Source organism: Oryctolagus cuniculus, chromosome 5, assembly GCF_964237555.1.
Source record: "Oryctolagus cuniculus chromosome 5, mOryCun1.1, whole genome shotgun sequence".
NCBI classification, from domain to species: domain Eukaryota; kingdom Metazoa; phylum Chordata; class Mammalia; order Lagomorpha; family Leporidae; genus Oryctolagus; species Oryctolagus cuniculus.
Genome location: NC_091436.1, coordinates 7,581,323 through 7,601,530, shown reverse-complemented (window position 1 = coordinate 7,601,530; position 20,208 = coordinate 7,581,323). Strand labels below are relative to the sequence as shown.

Here is a 20,208-nt window from a genome sequence, read left to right as displayed (position 1 = left end):
CTCGTGTGTGTGTGCATGTGCATTTATGTGTGCTCTCATGTATGTGTGCATGTACATGTACATATTGGATTTGTGTATGTGTGTTCAGGGGTGTATGTGATTAGAAGTGTGGGCATGTATGTGGGGTTAGGTATGTGTGCCTGTCTGTGTGCACTCGTGTGTGTGTGTGTGCATTTATGTGTGTCATTAGGCATGTGCTCCCATGCATGTCTGCATATATACATGTATGTACAAACTCCTGTGTGCGTGCATGCTATATGCTCATGCATGTGCGTGGTTAGGGGTGTGTGCATGTGGTTGGTGGGCATGCGTGTGGTCAGGTGTACAACAGTGACCGGTGGACTCAGCTCATTTGTATTCCTGCAGTCTGCACCCAGCACTGACCAGGGCTCTTTCCCCATTTGTTCTGCCTCCTCCTTACCATCTTACTTGTGGTTCTGGTCTTGCTGTCCACTGTGAGCAGGCTTTCAGCTTGTCCTCTGTATTGTAGCAGGTATCTAGGACTCTGTGGTAAAATATTTCTTAACTCCCTTTCTTACCAAACAAAAGCTTCAGAAATACAGCCTGGGAAAACAAAGCAGGCTTTACTTTTTGCCAGTAGGGCTGCTATGTTGTCTAATGCTTAGGTAGCATTAATGTAGCATTGCTAGAATAAAACAAAAATAGAAATTTTGATTTGTCCACATGACCTCTTCAGCGTGTGAATTTATGTCTATAATCTGAACTGAACGCTCTTCAGTGGCTTAACTATTGCCAGAACTTGCTTGTCACATATTTATATTTCTTTTTTTTTTTTTTAAGATTTATTTATTTATTTGAAAGAGTTGCACAGAGGAGAGGCAGAGAGAGAGAGAGAGAGAGAGAGAGATCGATCTTCCACCCGCTGGTTCACTCCCCAGTTGGCTGCAACGGCTGGAGTTGCGCTGATCCGAAGCCAGGAGCCAGGAGCTTCTTCCAGGTCTCCCACATGGGTGCAGGGGCCCAAGGACTTGGGCATCTTCTACTGCTTTCCCAGGCCATAGCAGAGAGCTGGATCGGAAGAGGAGCAGCCAGGCCTAGAACTGGCGCCCATATGGGATGCCGGCGCTTTAGGCCAGGGCATTAACCCACTGTGCCACAGTGCTGGCCCCAACATGTTTATATTTCTAACATATTTATATTTTGTCTATAAAAACAATCCATGTGTATTTTAGAAAATTTAACAAGTACAGAAAATGGTACAAACAAAAATGAAAGTCGTCATGGTATCCTGCACTCAGAGGTAGCCCCTCTAGCGTTCGGTGTTTTCCGCTGTTTCATTTTCCTGCACACATTCCTCCTGCACATGCAGGTAAGTGTGTGAGCGCCTGTGACTGCCCCCTTTCGTTAAGTGCTTTTCAGAACAGGAATTTAGAGCCTGCATAGTGCTCTGCTGTGTAGGTGCATAATCCTTTATTCAGGTAATTCCCATTGTTTTAGATAATAGCAGGGTAAGTTGATTTACAGGTAAGTGTTAGGTCACGTCTCTGTTTCCCGAGTGTAACACGTAACAGTGAGTAGGTGCTCCACAGACTTAGATTCTGGGACGTTTGGCCACCTGATGTTCCCATCAGCAGCTGTCCTGGCTAGCGCGTTTGAAGGTGAGCGTGGCTGAGTCTTGTGCTGTAGCCTCTGTTAGTTGGAATTTGAGAGCCGGCTCTGGATTCTGCCTGTGACGGACGGCAGGTGCTTTACAGGTCATCTCTTTCCAGCCCTCGTCCCTCTTCAGTACCGTGACTTACTGGACCTATATATTGCAATTCTGGCCATCATTTTTTAATTTTAATTTTAAACTGACACATGAAACTTGTACATATTTAGGAGGTACAGCATCATGTCTCAACACGTGTACATTGCACAGTGTTCAAGATAAACTTACAGCTGTCTCCTTAAACACTTGCCTGTTTTTTTGGTGAAAACATTCAAAACCTTCCTAACTAGCTTTGAAAGGCATATGTATAGGACGTTACTGTTACCGCTGCTCACCCTGCCGTGTAATGGACTACCAGGCTCGTTTTCCCATCTGCCTGTAACTTGTGACTCCTGCCGTTCTTCCCTCCTGTTCTCGCCAGCCTCTGGTGACTGCATTCTGCTGTCAGCTGCTGTGAGTTGTGTTTCGAGATTCTGGATGTGAGTGAGATCATGCACTGCTTGCCTTTCTTTGCCTGGCTAACACTGTTTCGCACCGCGGGTCCCTCCGTGTTGTTGCACATGGCAGGATTTTCTCCTTTTTATGGCCGAATAGTATTCCACTGTGCATATGTGTTATGTTTCTTTCTTCATCAGTTGATAGGCACCTAGATGGTTTCCGTTTGTTAGCTACTGTGAGTAGCGCTGCGTAAACGTGGGAGTGCCGAGTGCTTTATTCCCTTTGGACATGCACCCAGTAGTGGCACTGAGTGCTCTTTCACGTACCTGGATATTTGTATGTCCCTTTGAAAAGTGTGTGTTGCGGTCTGTTGCCCATTTTAAATTGGATTGGTGTTCCTGTGCTGCTGATTCCTTGTGTCGTGTGGTTACTGACCCGTCTCCGATGCATGTGTAGTCTGGTTACTGACCCCGTCTCAGATGCATGTGTCGTGTGGTTACTGACCCCGTCTCAGATGCATGTGTAGTCTGGTTACTGACCCCGTCTCAGATGCATGTGTAGTCTGGTTACTGACCCCGTCTCAGATGCATGTGTCGTGTGGTTACTGACCCCGTCTCAGATGCATGTGTCGTGTGGTTACTGACCCGTCTCAGATGCGTGGTGTGTGGTGCAGTCCCCTTCTGTCAGCTGTCTCTTCATGGTGTGTGGTGCAGTCCCCTTCTGTCAGCTGTCTCTTCATGGTGTGTGGTGCAGTCCCCTTCTGTCAGCTGTCTCTTCACTGTGTTGGCTGGTTCCTTTGCTGTGCAGTAGAAGCTTTTAGGTTGATGATATCACATTGTCTTTTTTTTATTTTTCTTTTTTCCTGTGCTTTTGAGGTCTCAGCGTAAAATCCTTGTCTATCCCAGTGCCAGAAGCATCCCCCTGTCTTAGTAGCCATGTAGGTGCAGGTCCTACATTTAGGTCTTCAGTCTCTTCTGTGTTGAGTTTTACATGTGGTGAAAGGTTGGGGGTTGTAGTGTGGTGTCGGCCCTCTGCGTGCGGATGTCCAGTTTCCCCAGCACCATTTATTGTGAAGACTGTCCCTTTTCCGGTGTGTTCCCGCACCTTTGTGGAGGATCAGTTGGCTGAAGACGTGTGAGTTACTTCTAGGCTCTCTCGTCAGTCAGTTTTGTACCTTCTGATGATTTGTGTTTGTGGGGGAGTCTTTCTCTGCTGTGTCTGCAGGGGAGCTTTGCTGGGGACAGCAGTCCTGGTTGGCAGGTGTTCCCTTCAGTACCCTGAGACTCTCAGCCACTCTGTTCTGGCCTGCATCTTTTTTATTTTGCTTCTTTGATCTCTAATTTCATCAGATTAAGCTTAGCTTTGTTTGCTTGTTTTTACAGTTACTAGAGTTTTTTGATCGTAGACTGGGCCACAAATTATAGTAGATGAATTATGCTACATTATTGCTTTGGCTTCCTTGCTGTGTGCTAAGTAAGTATGTGAGTTGTTACTGTGTTTTTGGTCAGAATTTACCAGTTTTGTTAGGAGACTCTTCTCTCTCGTCTTAGGATGTAGATTAGTAGACAAACTGATCTTCATGGAGTCTGTTTCCAGCCTCACTTGTTTGTGGGAGGGTGTATTTCAGCAGAGCGCTAGTTGCCTCTGTGCTGTTCTCTGTGTGTATCCAGGCTGCAGTAATGCGTTCCTGTGTTTTCACTGTTTGGTTCTTACTCAGTCGAGGCATGCAGTAGTCACATACTGAACTGAGGAAGAACCTGGGAGCTGTTGCAGGGTTTCAGAGGCCAGGTCCCCTCTCCCTGAGTTTCGAGGGTTCGAGTGGGAGTGTGTGAAACTGGCTGGCGCCCCGGGGAGGGCGTGCGGCTCACAGAGCTTGTGCCCTTGCTTTGCAGCTGGTGAGAGAGTGCAAGGAGGTGTTAAAGGGAGGCCTCCTGATGAAGCAGTACTACCAGTTCATGCTGCAGGAGGTGCTGCACGACCCGGAGAGGCCCGGCTGCGACATCGACGCCTTCGAGGAGGACCTGCACGAGATGCTGATGGTGAGCGGGGGGCCGGCTCCCTCACGCGTGTGGCCCGTGACCCGACTCTCCCCACAGTGCTGCTCGTGCTCCCTGATCCATGCTGGGTTTGTCCTCGGTGGCCCTTCGCTGGGACTTGTTTCATTGTTTAGTAGTAGGATAGTTCATCTTACGGCAGAATGGCCCGGAAGGAGAATCAAAATCTCTTCCTGCTTTTTCGAACCGTGTGTGGCCTTGGGAGAAGTGAAGAAGAACAGGACGCTGTGTGGTGGGGACTGGCCTTGGTAGACACTCCCACCTCCATACTCAGTGCTGAGAAGCAACCCCTGATCCAGCCTGTGGGCTTCCACTGGGAGGCTGGATCTTTTTTTTTTTTTTAAAGATTTATTTATTTATTGAAAGGCAGAATTAGAGAGAGAGGGAGAGACAGAGAGAGAGGTCTTCCTTCCTCTGGTTCACTCCCCAGATGGCCACAGCGGCTGGTGCTAGGCCAGGCTCAAGGAGCCAGGAGCTTCTTCTAGGTCTCCCACATGGGTGCAGGGCCCAAGCACGTGGGCCGTCTTCATCTACTTTCCCAAGCACATTAGCAGGGAGCTGCATCGGAAGTAAAGCAGCTGGAATCTGTAGCAGCACCCGTATGGGATGCCAGCGCTGCAGGCGGCAGCTTTACCTGATGTGCCACCGCGCTGGCCCCAAGGAGGCTGAATCTTACAGGTGAGTCAGGGGTTCGCCCGGAGCCCAGCCCATCGCAGGGCTGCGGAGCGGCTTGGCTTGGAGGACAGGCCTGTTTCCATTGTTCCCTTGCGAGATCCTGCTCTGCTCACACACATTGTGCTTCCCCTGTGCTTTTCAGCCTCTGCACTGTGGCTCATACTGTCCCTTACCGCTAGGAGTGCCCCTTCCTCCTCCTCTGCCAGTCTGACTGCCTTCAGAGGCAGGTGTTTGGCCCCACGTTCAAAACCCTTGTGACCTACATGGGCCTGCCTGGACTTAATTCCCAGCTGTGGCTCCTGACCCCCCTTTGCTGCGAATGCATCTCCCCGGCCACAGCGGTGACGGCTCATGTGGTGAGGCTGTGCCACACTTGGTAAACCTGGATTGGGTTCCTGTCTCCCAGCTTTGGCCCCAGCCCAGCCCTAGCTGCTGTGGGCATTTGGGGAGGGAAGTGGCGGTTGGGGCTCTCTGTCAAATAAATAAATGCATAATTAAGTATGTACAGAGAAGACCTGCTTCCAGGTTTTAGTTTTCTCTAGAAAGCTCTGTCTGCCAGCTTTTATGTCTACGTTCTTTAAACCCCTAGCAGTTACAATTAGAACTGTACTGTTCAACATGTAAACACGGACTGTGTTCTCACGTGTTCCCATTCAGTCTGAAAGCTTCACAAGCCAGGGCTGTGACTTGAAAATCTTTGTCCTCCACAGTGTCTGGTAGAGTGCTACTGGATATGATGGGTCCACGGTGGAGCCTGTAGGGCGGACACACAGCTGATCACGTTGTGTGCCCGTCGTTGAAATGATGGAGAGAATGAGTGTCCTGCCGACTCCCTTGGTGTTCGTCCTCACCCCTGAAGCCAGCCCGCTTTTGGGCTGGAAGAGAAGGCAGGAAAGAGCTTGCCCGCGAAGCCCAGACCTTCCTGTCAGAGCACACGAGCAGGTTCCCCTGCCTCTCACTGAGGACCTGCTCCCGGGCTGGGAATTCAGGGAGCTCGCCAGCCCTTGTAGCGGACGGAGAGAAGGGCAGAAGTGCCGGGGAGCAGGACTGGCAGTGTTGGCATTTTCCTAGAATAATTTTAATGAGCTTGGAATTGCTTTCTCATGTTTATGGAGAATGCTTGAGAGATCAGGGTGTGGACAATGGGAGCATTTTGAAATACCATGTATTTCTTATGACAGAAAAGTCTTTATTATGAAGAAGTTATTGTGAAAAGCAACAAGCAAATTACTGCTTGCTTTCTTCGTGCTGATTAAACCAGAAGTTCGGGGAGGCAGGAGAGCTTTGCTCCCAGACTGCCTTCCAGGGCCTTCCCCAGGCGCCCCGGTGCCTCTTCTCGCGCAGAGCAGCGGCAGGAGGGCGAGGAGCTCCAGGCCAGGGAACCGTGCCTTCCCATGCACTGCTGCACCTGCACAACATTGGGAGCCTTGGTTACGTGAGCTCCCACACTCGGAGCTAGTTATCGTAGACATGCCGAGAACTTGGTCCTGGCTCAGCTGTCAGTCGTGTGCCTGAGCTGTGGTCTGTAATGGCACCGTTGAAGAGACTGGAGACCATCAGTGGTTTGAAGCTGTGCCCTGTGCCCCATGTTTCTCTTAGGAAGGGAGGGAGCTCGGCACACACACCCTCTTTGTGAAATCCAGCAAAAACAACAACGAAGAGAATTCCATTTTCACAAGGAAAGTGGCTACAGTATCCACCCCTTCAGCCCCCACATAAAGAATCTGGTAGAGTTACTCACCTGCAGTGCAGACTGAAGTGAGGGGCCTGGGGGCTACCTGAGTGCTGCAGGCCCTCAGACCCAGGCCCCTCAGTGGCGGCCAGACCTGGGGTTGCCGGGCAGATGGGCAGTGGCAGGAGCGGCAGCAGGGACGGGCAAGGCTGGGTGCAGAATGTCTGACTTAGGAGCCTCCCTCCATGGAGCAGTGTCCGCTGCACTGGAACACGAGGCGCTTCCGCGTCAGGTCGGAGGGAGCGTGGCGAGCGGGCGAGGCATCGGACGTCCATGGCAGCTGTGAGCTCTCACTTCCCTGCCCCGCCTCAGAAACAGCCACGGCAAACGTCAGCGTATGCTGTGGCACCGTTGACAGGAAGCCAGTTGAAAAGGATTGAAGATGGTGAGCAAGACGGGAAGTCGCGGAAGACTCGTGAGAGCTGAGAGAAGCTGGTGTTCCTCTGCACAGATACCTGCGGCGTCTCCCGTGTGCCAGACAGGTGCCTGCTGGGTGCCGGGCTCCGGCATGAGAAGTGCCTGCTGGGTAATCACAACGTGATGAACTCAGCGGGGGAAGCTGCCGCCACGGAAGGCTGGGAGGCTCGGGTGTCCTTGGGCTCCAGGCTGGATCTGAGCTTGTGGATGGTTAGGGAGGCTTCCCTGCGGAAGGGCCCTGGAGTTCATCTCAGAGTTCACATAAGATAGTTCTAAAGAGCAGAGAGGCTGGGAGGAAGCATACTCAATTCCTGGTCCTTGTTGCCTCTGGGAGAGAGGAGAGAGGGGAGTGAAGGGAGAACAAAGAAGTTAAATTTCTGGTTTCTTTTTTTTAATTTGAAAAATTATCCAAGAGCGCAAATGACAGAGTATCATTTGCTGTTTGCTCACTCCAGGTGATACATGTTAGAATATTCTTCAGCCTCTTTGCTTTTTGATTTCAAAAAGAGTAAGACAAAAAGTAGCATTTTTTGACAGAGGTGGCAGATGTGTGGCTGCAGGAGGGGCCCTGGAAGGCGCAGCGAGGCCGATTCCGGCTGCAGGAGGGGCCCTGGAAGGCGCAGCGAGGCCGATTCCGGCTGCAGGAGGGGCCCTGGAAGCCGCAGCGGGGCCGATTCCGGCTGCAGGAGGGGCCCTGGAAGGCGCAGCCGGGCTGATTCCGGCTGCAGGAGGGGCCCTGGAAGGCGCAGCGGGGCCGGCTTGGGCCAGGGCAGCTGTCGGGGCGCAGCTTGTGGGGGCTTGCAGTCGTGTTTGGGCAGGCCCCTGGGTTTCCAGACAGAAGGGTGCAGACTGCAGAGAGATGAGGGAGTTATGGGGTGGGACTTGGGTGGGTTGGATGTGGGAGTGGCGTGGAGAGTGACTGCTGGCATCCGGCTGGTGTGGCGAGATGCTTGGTGATGGGGAGCAGTTTGTACGTGGGCCTGTGACCGCCTGTGGGATTGGCATCATAAGGTGAAGGAAATGGATCGTGTGAGGGGTCTCAGACTTCAGGGGCCGCTGGGTCCCGGCACACGTGTAGAGATTGGTAAAGACGGAGGAAATGCAGTGTGTCACGGTGGGGTCAGGAAGTGGGAGGCCTCTGTCCTTTGTGAAGAGAGGTGAGATCTTGTGCCACGAGTGGGTGAAGGCGGTGTGGGCAGGCTGGGGAAAGTGGGAAGTAGGGGTGGTGGAGAGCAGGAGCCTGAGAGGGCGCACTGATGCGACTCCCGGAAGGCGGGCGTGCGTGGGGAGTGACCCACGTGGCCCTCAGCTGCTGCAGTGTGGCTCAGGTGCGTCAGACGGGCGCGCTGCGGGGCAGCACGGGCCGGCAGGGCGTGCGAGGGGGCTGGCCTCCGCGTGCTGGCGCCAGTGCTGCTGCGAGGGATGCCGGGATGGGGAAGGGGGTCGTGAGCAGGAGAAAGTGGAGGAATCGGGGCACTGGAATCCAGTGCTGTGGCTAAGCACATCTGCGGGGGAGGGGGACCTCCGGCCTCAGAGAGCTTGAACGGGGATTTGTGGTCGGAGCAGGTGTGGTGATGTGGGGTGTGAGATGGGACCTGGGCCAACGTGGAGGGGACTCGGGGTGAAGGAGGCACGTGGAATGGCACCGAGGTGTGCTCTGTGGGCACCCCCTGATGCTGGTCCCACGTCGTGACGGTTGAGCCTGGGGAGAGGAGACGCTGTCGGCAGAGGCCAGAGCCTGCCAGGTGAGGTCTGAAGCCTGATGGGGAACAGAAGTCAGTAGATGACCATCTTAAAGGGACAGGGTCGGTCCTTGGTTTTCTTTTAAATTAAGAAGGTGCAAGAGTGGCTTGACAGTAGCAATGGGAAGCAAGAGGACACCAGCTCTGCAGCTCCTGGGTGTCTGTGGAGGTCACAGTGGCCCTGCAGAGGGCCGTCGGGGAGAGGGGGGCCCAGGATGGTGAGGGCACCCCTGGGCCCGGCACTGAAGGGCCTTCTTCCACCTGGGCCTGTGGTGGTAGGCAGAGAACCTAGGATCTGCACACACAGCCCTGGTGAGGAGACCCGGGCCTGCAGATCCACTCCAGGCAGCCTGCAGCATTACGGCAGCAGAAAATGCTCTTAAACCGAGGAAAAGACCAGAAGGTTATTATCGCTGGAAGTTAGCTCTGGACCTCAGGAAAGACGTCACTGCGAATCCCGACCTGTAAGATGCAAGGACTGAGATGCAGACTCCTGAAGACGTTAAGTGTGGTGTAGCCGAAGGGCGTGGTCCTCAGCCACGTCCCGGGACAGTGGCTGTGACCCTGGTGTCTTCTACCCGGTACAGACGCCTGTTCAGTAAGAGAGTCCTGGGCAGGGCTGCCCGCGATCCAGCCATTGTGGACTGTCTCGAGAAGAACCCCTGGCTGGTGCAGACCATCCTGTCCAGCACGTCCTCAGGGTGGAGTGCAGGGCAGGAAGGCAGTGACGACAGGGCTGTGGTGGCATCAGCCCCTCTTCAGGGCCCCCAGATGTTCTGATTGTAGGTCAGATCCTTACAAATAGTTTGTCACTGGAACCTGAGCGTCAGGAGGGGCCGGTGGAGAGAAGTGTGCTCGCCTCCCCCAGCACGGAAGATGCCGTTTCAAGCTGAGTGATGGCGCAAGCCCCTTGAGGGAATAGTGCTCACGAGCTGTATTTCACTGTGTGGTCATGAAAGCTGCAGGTGTCACTGTGGTCTTTAGGAAGACTTTGTTGTGCTTTTCTGTATGTTGTGAGCATCTTGGTTATTTCCTTTGAGATTGGAAGGGCTTGTGGGTGATGTGTTTTAACCAAAGAGTCATGTCATCGTGAAGCCAGTCCTCTCGCAGACACTGGCGAGCAGGGCTGAAGAATCTTGCTCCCCGGGGTCGCCAGCCTTTGTAACTATCCTGTTCACCGAGGTGAACGTTGGGAGTTGCTGAATTCTGCTCCTAAATATCTCTCTTTATAACTTTTGTATTTTAAGGTGTATTTTGATTACATGAGAAGCTGGATCCAAATGCTACAGCAATTACCTCAAGCATCCCATAGTTTAAAAAACCTTTTGGAAGAAGAATGGAATTTCACCAAAGAAATCACTCCGTACATCCGGGGAGGAGAGGCACAGGCCGGCAAACTCTTCTGGTAGGGACCTCGCGGCTCAGCGGGGGCCTGGACGCTCCCCCCAGCGTTGCGCGCCCAGTGGTGCCGGCACAGTCCTTCCATACACCCGGTGCCCCTCCTCCAGGCTTTCAGTAGTGGTTCCCAGCCAGCCGAGGTTTTGCCCATTGGCGATACGTGCCAGAATCTGGAAACATCTTTGATTGCCATGGCGGGGAGAATGCTCCTAGCATTCAGTGGGTAGAGGCCTGGACAGTCCCCTCAACTGAGAATTTTTCTCCCAAAATGTTAATTTTGTACTTGAGAAATCCTGTCTTGGGGTTAACTCTCTTATTTGTTTTAAATAACAAGAAACATTGAAGTCCACTGAAGGTTGAGCAGACCTGTGGGTTTCAGGGTAAGCGGTGACTTTCAGAGCTTAGGAAGTACGTAGTTTCACGGACACTGTGTTTGGAGCGTGAGACCAGTGGCGGCATCTGTGAGCTGGGTTTACATGCGGTGACAGCACAGCAGTGCAGACGGCGGGAGATCCTGGAGAGGGCGGGCTGTGCTTCGGAGACGTGGCGTGTTCTCTCGAATGCCATGGCCAAGGCCCCTGGGTGTTTCTCAGGGCTCCTTGGGGTGGCCTCCACAGCCCTGCCTTGCTCTGACTCAGAGCCAGGCCCTTCTCTTGCATCTCAACTTCTGCTGATGTCTCTTGGAACCGCCTTGTCCTGTTGTCTCAGCAGCCATTTTATTTCCTCGGACCCAGCCCAGCGTCTTGCCCTACTTTGTGTCCCACTGGGAGGACCTCCGCGGTCACAAGCAGTGCACTTCTCCCTTCAGCGTCTCATTGCCTTTGACTCTTCCAGTCCCTGTCCCTTGCTCAGATCTCAAAATCAGACATCTGCATCTCTGGCCTACTTGCCGGTTGTTCCCATATCCTGTCTCTTGGTGAGCAGCGAACCTGCTCTTGCTTCAAACTCCCAGTCTCCAGGCTGCAGTTCCCAGGCCACGGGCCTGACCTTCTTCATGGTTCCAGGTAGTCTTTCCAGAAATGCATTCATTACCATTTTCAGTATTCTCCCCTCGTTACTTTTCCATCATTCCTTTTTGCTTGTAATTCCTCTGTTTGCATTTTCCGTTTCCAGCCTGTCAAGCCTTTTTGAAGACATTTTTTTTAAAGGTTGCCGGTGAGTTTCCTGCAGGTTGATGTCTTGTGACGTCACACACCCGTGCTTGCTCCTGTCAGTCTCAGTCTGCAGCTGCTGCCTGTGCTTCAGGTTCCCTCCTGGGGGCAGTGCTGGCCTCTGCCGTCCTTGTCCCCTCCGGGGGGCAGTGTGACCTCTGCCCTCCTCCCGTCCTTGTCCCCTCCGGGGCGCAGTGTGGCCTCTGCCCTCCTTGTCCGCTCCGGGGTGCAGTGTGGCCTCTGCCCTCCTCCCGTCCTTGTCCCCTCCGGGGGGCAGTGTGGCCTCTGCCCTCCTCCCGTCCTTGTCCCCTCCGGGGGGCAGTGTGAGCTCTGCCCTCCTCCCACCCTTGTCCCCTCCGGGGGGCAGTGTGACCTCTGCCCTCCTCCCATCCTTGTCCCCTCCGGGGGGCAGTGTGGCCTCTGCCGTCCTTGTCCCCTCCGGGGCGCAGTGTGGCCTCTGCCCTCCTCCCATCCTTGTCCCCTCCGGGGGGCAGTGTGGCCTCTGCCCTCCTCCCGTCCTTGTCCCCTCCGGGGGGCAGTGTGAGCTCTGCCCTCCTCCCACCCTTGTCCCCTCCGGGGGGCAGTGTGACCTCTGCCCTCCTCCCGTCCTTGTCCCCTCCGGGGGGCAGTGTGAGCTCTGCCCTCCTCCCACCCTTGTCCCCTCCGGGGGGCAGTGTGACCTCTGCCCTCCTCCCGTCCTTGTCCCCTCCGGGGGGCAGTGTGAGCTCTGCCCTCCTCCCACCCTTGTCCCCTCCGGGGGGCAGTGTGACCTCTTCCCTCCTCCCGTCCTTGTCCCCTCCGGGGCGCAGTGTGGCCTCTGCCCTCTTCCCGTCCTTGTCCCTCCGGGGGGCAGTGTGGCCTCTGCCATCCTCCCATCCTTGTCCCCTCCGGGGGGCAGTGTGGCCTCTGCCCTCCTGTTCCCTGTTCCGAGGGCTCCCAGGTGCGTTCATGGCTGCACCCACTGCCCTGCGCTGGACTCTGCTGCATTTCATCTGCTGGGCCGGAGCAGCACCTCTGCTTCCCAGACTGCCCCCCCCCCCCCCCCCCCCCGCTGGGTTTGGTCTGTCAGGGCCCAGCCTGACTTCTCTGTTGTATGCACGCCGCGGGCGCCTCAGGCACACCCAGGACCTGACCTGTGCTCCCCACGCGTGCTGCCACTCTTCCCAGGCTGTGGTTGCTTCTGTGTGTCATCGCGACAGCTCTGCGAGCAGTCCTCCTGCTTCTGCCTCGTTTACTCTGTCTCCTCACAGCACAGCGCAGTGAGCTTGTGCAGTGCACGCCGGGCCGTTCCCTCGCTGAGTGCTGCCCTGCCTGCCCCGCACGGGCACCTGGAACCCTCCGCCTCCGACTTCCCCGCCTCTGTCCTCATCTCCCACCGGCCTCTGCTGGGCTGGCTCTGCGGCCAGGGGCTGCGGCCGTGTCTCGGGCTGGCTGTGCCCGGCCCCGCTCCTTGGACTGCTTTTTCCCAGCTATTTTCATGACTCGTTTCCCTGCTTCCTCAGGTTCCTCTCAGATGTTTCCTTCTCTGCGGATTTAAAGTGGAAGTTGCTACCCACAAGTACTCCTCGACTTTTTTCCCTCTCAGTAGCACTTAGAATATCTGAAATACTAGTTATTTTGCTCCTTTGTTTGTATTTCTGCATCCATTTTTGTTCACTGCCCCTTAGCACATGGCAGGTTCTCAGTGTCGGTTGAATAACTCTATCCTGGAGCTTATCGAATGTTCTTCTCAGAAGTATGTTTCTTTTTTCTTTTCTTTTTTTTTTTTTTTTTAATTTTATTTATTTATTTGAGAGGTAGAGTTATAGACAGTGAGAGGAAGAGACAGAGAGAAAGGTCTTCCCTCCATTGGTTCACTTCCCAGATGGCCACAACGGCCGGAGCTGTGGCGGTCCGAAGCCATGAGCCAGGTGCTTCCGCCTGGCCTCACACACAGGTGCAGGGGCCCAAGCACCTGGGCCGTCCTCCACTGCTCTTCCCAGGCCATAGCAGAGAGCTGGATTGGAAGAGGGGCAGCTGGGACTAGAACTGACGCCCATATGGGATGCTGGCACCACAGGCGGAGGATTAACCTAGTGTGCCATGGCGCCAGCCCCTAAAAAAGCGTGTTTCTAATCAGATCAATTCCCATCTCATTTTGAAGCCCCCCCTCTGGTCCAGCGAAGTGGCTTCTTGCCTTCTGTGCATGGCCTTGGTTTACTCTCCAAGTTCTCTGCTGCCCACTGCAGCATAGCCACCCTCTACTCCTTTCAGATGGGGTCTCTTCCAGCAACCTTGCATTTGATTGGCACACTTTGTGCCTCTTGATGATTCTTGGTGCTCTTCCATGCCCGCGTCTCAGCGCCCCCTTCTTGTTCTCCTGCTGAAATCCTGCGTCTGCCTCGGAGGCCCATCGCAGGCTCTCGGGCCAAAAGTGCACCTTCAGCTGGTGTGCAAGGTGCCTTCATCTGGGTTTGCTCTCCTGCGACAGCTGATTCGGGCCTCGCGCCCTGCGCCTGCTGCTGTCACACTGGGCCACAGCTCCTTTCCCTGCTCCTCAGAGGGGCAGGAGACTGCGGCTGGATTTTTGATACATTCGTTTGATTACACGTTGGGGAATACATTTTGATGCTCGTGTTCTGATTGTGTATTCAGTGAGAAGGATCAGCTACTTAGAGTAGTTGGTGTTTATTGACTATAAAAATCAACTGTAAGGGAAATTTTAAGAAAGCTGCATTTAAGGAATTCACTTTTTTTTTCAAACCCTTAAAGTGGTAGCTGACCTTTCAGTTTCTCATTCTAGAATTGGGGTATGAGTGAGGCGAGCTTTTCTTCTGTTTTATTTTTGTTATTGCTGTTCCCTTAGTGACATTGCAGGAATGCTGCTGAAATCCACGGGGAGCTTCCTAGAGTTCGGCCTGCAGGAGAGCTGTGCTGAGTTCTGGACCAGCGCTGACGATGGCGGTGCTTCCGATGAAATCAGGTGGGGTCTGCACGCGGCTTCCTCTTGCGTTTTTTTGCTCACGTGGGTCTGCTCTTGGCAGTGAGTTTACAGCAAGCCCTTTTCAGACCAGATTGTGTTGGACTGGAAGAAGTTATTCATTAATGCATCTTGTTTTTTTTTTTTGTATGATATTTTACTTAGGATTTTCTGTGAAATTTCTTTTGAAGGTGAACCTAGAATTTATTTAATATAATAAAAATAGTACCTTTAGAGAAGGAATAAAGTTGACTAAAATGAGTGGAATTATCTCCATCCTTATTTTCTGGAACGTCTTTAACTAAATATTGTGTTTCTGTGCTTTAAAATCTGTGGCAAGCAGTGCGTTAGCGCATTTTCATGACACTGGTGTGTTCTTGCTGTTTTTATGATTAGCTACCCCTTCTAGTGAGCTTCCAGGTGAAGTGTATTCATGGCTTGCCACCTGTTGGATTTTCTCCGCGTCCATCCAGATGCCCCTTAGGTGGAACCTTGTGAGGTTGCTGTCTGTGTGGCATCTGTGTGTGTCTGCCGGGCGGCCGTTTTGTGGCCGTGCAGCAGCAGTGTCACGCGGTCACCTTTGCGGGTGCTCAGAGGAAACTGGCTTCTCCAGAACTCAGATGTGTTCTCTGAGCATGTAAAGTTCGGCTTTCAGAACACCTGGGAGGTTTATGGCGAGGGTAAAGAGGCACCGATAGCCAAGAAATGGAATGGTTCAATCTCCAGGCCTTGCAGCTTTGAGAGCTAGCGTGGTGGATCAGAACAAACCCGTGGATCCTGAATTCACACGCGCACTCGAGATGGTGAACTAGAAGGTGGCACCTGTGCTGCTCCCGTTGTTTGCTAGGGGTCGACCTAAAAGGGAGGCCCGGAGCTGACCTGTCCTGGCCTTAGGGAGCCGACTGTGCACCCCGCTGACTGTGCACTGACCTTGCTCAGTGCTCTCAGACTGCTCCCTTGACCTTGGCTGTGATGGGAGTGTTTGCACCCCAGACAGTGGCATGCTTCACTGAAGACTGTGTTTGTGTAGGGCCAGCACTGCGGCTCACTAGGCTAATCCTCCGCCTGGTGGCACCGGCACACTGGGTTCTAGTCCCGGTCGGGGCGCCGGATTCTGTCCCGGTTGCCCCTCTTCCAGGCCAGCTCTCTGCTGTGGTCAGGGAGTGCAGTGGAGGATGGCCCAAGTGCTTGGGCCCTACACTGGCATGGGAGACCAGGAAAAGCACCTGGCTCCTGCCATTGGATCAGCGCGGTGCACGGGCCGCAGCACCAGCCATTGGAGGGTGAACCAACGCCAAAAGGAAGACCTTTCTCTCTGTCTCTCTCTCTTACTGTCCACTCTGCCTGTCAAAAAATTAAAAAAAAATAAAAAAGACTGTGTTTGTGGGGAGAACCAGTTGTTGAACATTAGCAGACTGCAGCGTGTGTGTTTCTTTCTGGTTAGAATATGAGCTGAGAGTCAAGAACTCACCTTAAACTCCAAGAAACGGTCATAATGAGACCTTCAGAAAGCTGAGCCTGCTGTTGCTAGGTCAGTTAGGTGCTGCTGAGGGACAGCAGCGCTGCCCATGACTGTGGGCAGGAGGCAGCTCCAGACGTTCTGGTACACTCCCAGCAGCTGGCCGCTCCCACTCACACCTCTGTGTGTTGCTGTGCTTTGGATTTGCTTTACCTCCGATGTTCAGTGCTTTCGCACCTGTGGCGTGGACCCTGCGTCCTGACTGGACTTCTGTGCACTTGGCAGGAGGTCCGTGGTTGAGATCAGCCGGGCGCTGAAGGAGCTCTTTCACGAAGCCAGAGAACGAGCTTCGAAAGCACTGGGATTCGCTAAAATGTTGAGAAAGGTGAGTTTACAAATCCTGATGAATTATTTTTCTTTTCCTTTTTTTTTAAGTACACTAACCCTAACGAGGTTTCTTGGTGACCCTAGGACCTGGAAATAGCAGCAGAATTCGTCCTTGCAGCCCCAGTTAGAGACCTCCTGGATGTTCTGAAATCAAAGCAGTATGTTAAGGTAACCACTCTGCCTTCCCACTTCGCTCTAAAACAGACGACCTGTTTCTTAGGGGTCTGGCGAGTCCCCATTGTAGGACTCTCCCATAGCTTTTCAGGGAAATCTTTAACTGGGTTTTGCATACTTAGTACTTTGCCTTAAGAATGCAGATAAATGAATACTTACTCATGCTATTTAATGTTTTTTATATATGTGTGTGTGTAGATCTCAAGTGATTTGTGTAGAAGGACAGTGTCTTAGCAGTGGTTGTGTTCACGTGTGCGTTTCCTGAGGTGGCTCGGAAGTCAGCCTGAGCCTGTGCCGACACGGCCCGGCTGTTATTGGCGCTTTCTGAGTCGCTGTCTTCACCGCCCTGGGTTGTTGACTCCGCGCCTTCAGAGGCTGTTGAGAACAAGACGTTGTGGGTGGAAATGCCAGTCAGCCTGGGCGTGGTTTCAAGAGCCTTGTGCTCTTTCCCCCGCGAGAGCAAGCGAGTGGACCCGTGCTACACCCTTGCCTTTGTGCTGAGTCGGGGTTCACTCTGTCAGCATCGCAGCCCGCACCCCTCAGAGTCTGTCTTTGTTGTTGAAAACAAAATGACGAGGATGATGCCCTCTCCCTGCCCGTCCGGTCCCCGCGGCACCTCCTCGCTCTCCCTCGGTGCCCTTCTCGGTGCCCGCGCCCTTCTCCGAGCTGGCTTCTTCAGGGAGCTGTCTCTGTCCTGCGCGGTGTTCCTGACGTGACATTGAGGTTCTCCCATCTGCAGGTGCAGATTCCTGGGCTGGAGAGCTTGCAGGTGTTTGTTCCGGACGCGCTGGCCGGGGAGAAGACTCTGATCCTGCAGCTGCTGAACGCCGCGGCCGGGAAGGACTGCTCCAAAGACTCGGACGACACGCTCGTCGACGCCCACCTGCTCCTCAGCAAGCAGAACGCCCGGGCCCGCGCCGCCGATGACCGCTGGGGCGCCTGGGAGGCGCAGCCGGTCAAAGTCGTGCCCCAGGTGGAGACGGTTGACACCCTGAGGAGCATGCAGGTGTGTCTCCCTCTGCCCGCCTCTAGCCAGAGTGAGCTGTCCGCAGCTCGTGGGGCTTGTCTGACTGTTGAGAACTTCAATAGGGAAGCTTGCAGCATTTCTGGTGCTGCAGTATTCTAGCAAATTCTGTCAAGCACATAATAGAAATAGACCTTCTATTATACGGGTCCTTAGTTTGATCTTGCAGTTAAGTCTGCAGAGCCGCTGTCAAAAAGGAGTTGTCTCACTAGTGGGATTTGTGGTTTCAGAATCTCGGAGTTCTCTGGGTGATCTGGTTTCCTGCTTATTTAATCGATTTCTTTTCTTTTTTTTCTTTAAGATTTATTTATCTATTTGAAAGGCAGACTTACAGAGACAGAAAGAGAGAGGGAGAGAGATCGAAATTCAGATCCTGTCTTTGCTGGCTCACTCCCCGAATGGCCTCAAGGGCTGGGGCTGGGCTGGGCTGGAGCCAGGAGCCAGGAACTTCTTTCATGTCTCCCACGTGGGTACAGGGAACCAAGCATTTGGGCCATCCTCCACTGCTTTCCCAGATGCACAAACAGGCAGCTGGGTTAGGAGTGGAGCAACCAGGTCTCGAACTGGCACCCATGTGGGATGCTGGCATCACAGGCAGTGGGCCTCACCTGCTATGCCACAGTGCCGGCCCCTAGATTGCATTTTTTATGGTAGGCATTCATGATCTACCTAACCCACCAGGGAGCCCAGGACAGTTGATGTAACTCACTAGTTAAGCTTAGGAAGCCTGCGCGTGTTGCTGTGTTCAGTTTAAGGGCAGTGTCCAGCTTAGGGTGTGTTCCCGTGCACTTCAGACTCAGCCTGACCGGAGGACGGTGTGCTGGCCTGCTGCCTCCCCTGCCCCAAGGCCTCTGGTCCCCTCTTGCCTTGCCTGCCTCAGTGAGTGGCAGGCCGTCCACTTGTTCAAATCAGAGGTGACAGTTGATACAGACTCCGTCTCCACCCTTCGTCAGTAGCCCTGCCAGCTGCAAGCGTTTCCAGGAATTGAGGAAGTGAATGTTCCCCTGCGTCCCCACTGCGGTGGTCAGGGCCTTGCAGCCCTTCCCGCGCTGCTCGGCTACTCACCGGCTTCCCAGCTTCACACACCCTCCAGCTCTGTGTTTGCTTGTTTTGGTGCTCCTAGAATGGTTATCACGTGTGCATTGATCACATCACGGTGTACTCAGAACACGGAGGCGGCCCTGTCTCCTGAAGAATAAAAATAATACAGTCTCTCTCTCTCTCTCTCTCTCTCTCTGTTTCCTACAAAGTCCTTCATCTCATCCCATCACTCTCACTCCTGCCTTTTGCTCTTCACATGCCGCTGTCTCACACACGCGCATTGTGCACATGTGTGTCACACACACGCGTGTGCAGCAGCAGGGTTAAGTTCTGGGATGTTTTGGAGATGCTGTGCCCCCACAGCCCTGGGGATTCTTCTCCAGTGTGCTGATGATGCAGCCACCTGTGCCCGCTGCAGTGCCTTGCCCTGTGAGAGTGGCTTTGCTTGAAAGGGACTCTGGGCAGGTGGCTGTTGGCCTGGTCGCCCTGAAGGAGTGGGCCTGGAGCTAGAGCGGGACTTGTCACTGGTCTGCTTTCATGACCTGTGTGTGGTTCTCCTTCCAGGTGGACAACCTCCTGCTGGTTGTCATGCAGTCTGCCCATCTCACCATGCAGAGAAAGGCCTTCCAGCAGTCCATCGAGGGGCTCGTGACCCTGCGCCAGGAGCAGACGTCCAGTCAGCCCGTCATCGCCAAAGCTCTGCAGCAGCTGAAGGTACCAGAGCTCTTCGGCGGCTCCCTCGTGCTGTCTGTCTCCCCGTTTCACGTTTGTCCACATCAGACTGGAAAAGTCCTGGCGCTCGCCGGGACCCTGCAGCTGTGGGATAGAAAACAGCCATTCGGTGATTTCACACTGGTCACAGGCTGCTTAGTGGCGAAGCTGAGGTTGGAATTCAGGTCTCTCCATTCCTGATGTGACTTTCTTTGTCCTTCAGCAGTTAGCAGTGAGCGTATTTGAGATTGTCCATATTGGTAATGTAAATCTGAAAGGTTGATTGATTTCTTTTTTGAACTAATTCTGCCAAATTAACTATAATTGAACAACATAGTTGCAGACAGGCACAGAGGCTTTCAGAGTTTACAGAAAGCCAGAACGTTGCATTGTTTCCCTTCTTTTCTGTTTCACCCCTTTCCATTCTGTGCCCAGTTACTGGTCTTGGCTTCAGACAGCTCTCTGTGGTGTCCTGCCCTGTCAGTCACAGGAGCTAGACACCCTGAAGGAGAAGCACTCTGTGGAATCACATGCCGTTGATAAGCATTGTTCTCTTTTTAATTTGGAAACTTGGACAAGCTGTTTCTCTCTGTTATAGCCTGTAGTCCCACCCTAATGCCAGAGAAGGCGGTTTTATCTTCTGGTCTGAACTAGGGTCCTCTGGAGAGCACAGGGTTAGTTAGGATGGGGTTATTCCTGAGGAGTGTAGACTCCTTGAGGAGTGTAGACCCCTGGACTGCCCCCTGGGGTACCAGTGCAGGGGAGACTGGGCCCTGTAGGCCTCTGGAGAGTGCAGGGTTCGTTAGGATGGGATTATTCCTGAGCTCGAGGAGTGTAGACCCTTGGACTGCCCCCTGAAGTACCAGCGCGGGGGAGACTGGGCCCTGTAGGCCTCTGGGAACTGCACCGGGGAGGATCCCCAGGGATGCAGATTGGGAGGGAAATAGCAGAGGAGCCCTTGGGCGTAGGTGTCCATGGTTCCCTGAGTGTCACACAGCCTGAATGGCTGTGTCCTGAGGCACACGTTGGAAAGTGGCAGGAGATGAGACTGGCAAATGAGGTGGGCAAAAACCACCTTGTTGAGAGAGGCCAGATTTTATTTTCTGAAGTACGGGAGTCAAGATTTTGGAAGATTTTGCCATAGCACTTGAGGTATTCCCTGATGGGAGAACACGTA

At 53.6% G+C, this 20,208-nt stretch overlaps 1 protein-coding gene across 7 annotated transcripts in view; it reads left to right on the top strand.

Annotated features, from left to right (window-relative positions):
• The window catches only part of MAP3K4 (mitogen-activated protein kinase kinase kinase 4), a 125,354-nt gene that overhangs the window by 77,202 nt on the left and 27,944 nt on the right, over positions 1-20,208 (top strand). For all 7 annotated transcript variants that reach the window (XM_051855155.2, XM_051855158.2, XM_051855156.2 and 4 more), the window contains exons 5-11: positions 4,000-4,146; positions 9,975-10,132; positions 14,122-14,238; positions 15,980-16,079; positions 16,166-16,249; positions 16,995-17,261; positions 18,885-19,034. In XM_051855155.2, the coding sequence (XP_051711115.2) occupies positions 4,000-4,146; positions 9,975-10,132; positions 14,122-14,238; positions 15,980-16,079; positions 16,166-16,249; positions 16,995-17,261; positions 18,885-19,034 (1,023 nt within the window). The remainder of the gene's footprint in view (positions 1-3,999; positions 4,147-9,974; positions 10,133-14,121; positions 14,239-15,979; positions 16,080-16,165; positions 16,250-16,994; positions 17,262-18,884; positions 19,035-20,208) is intronic.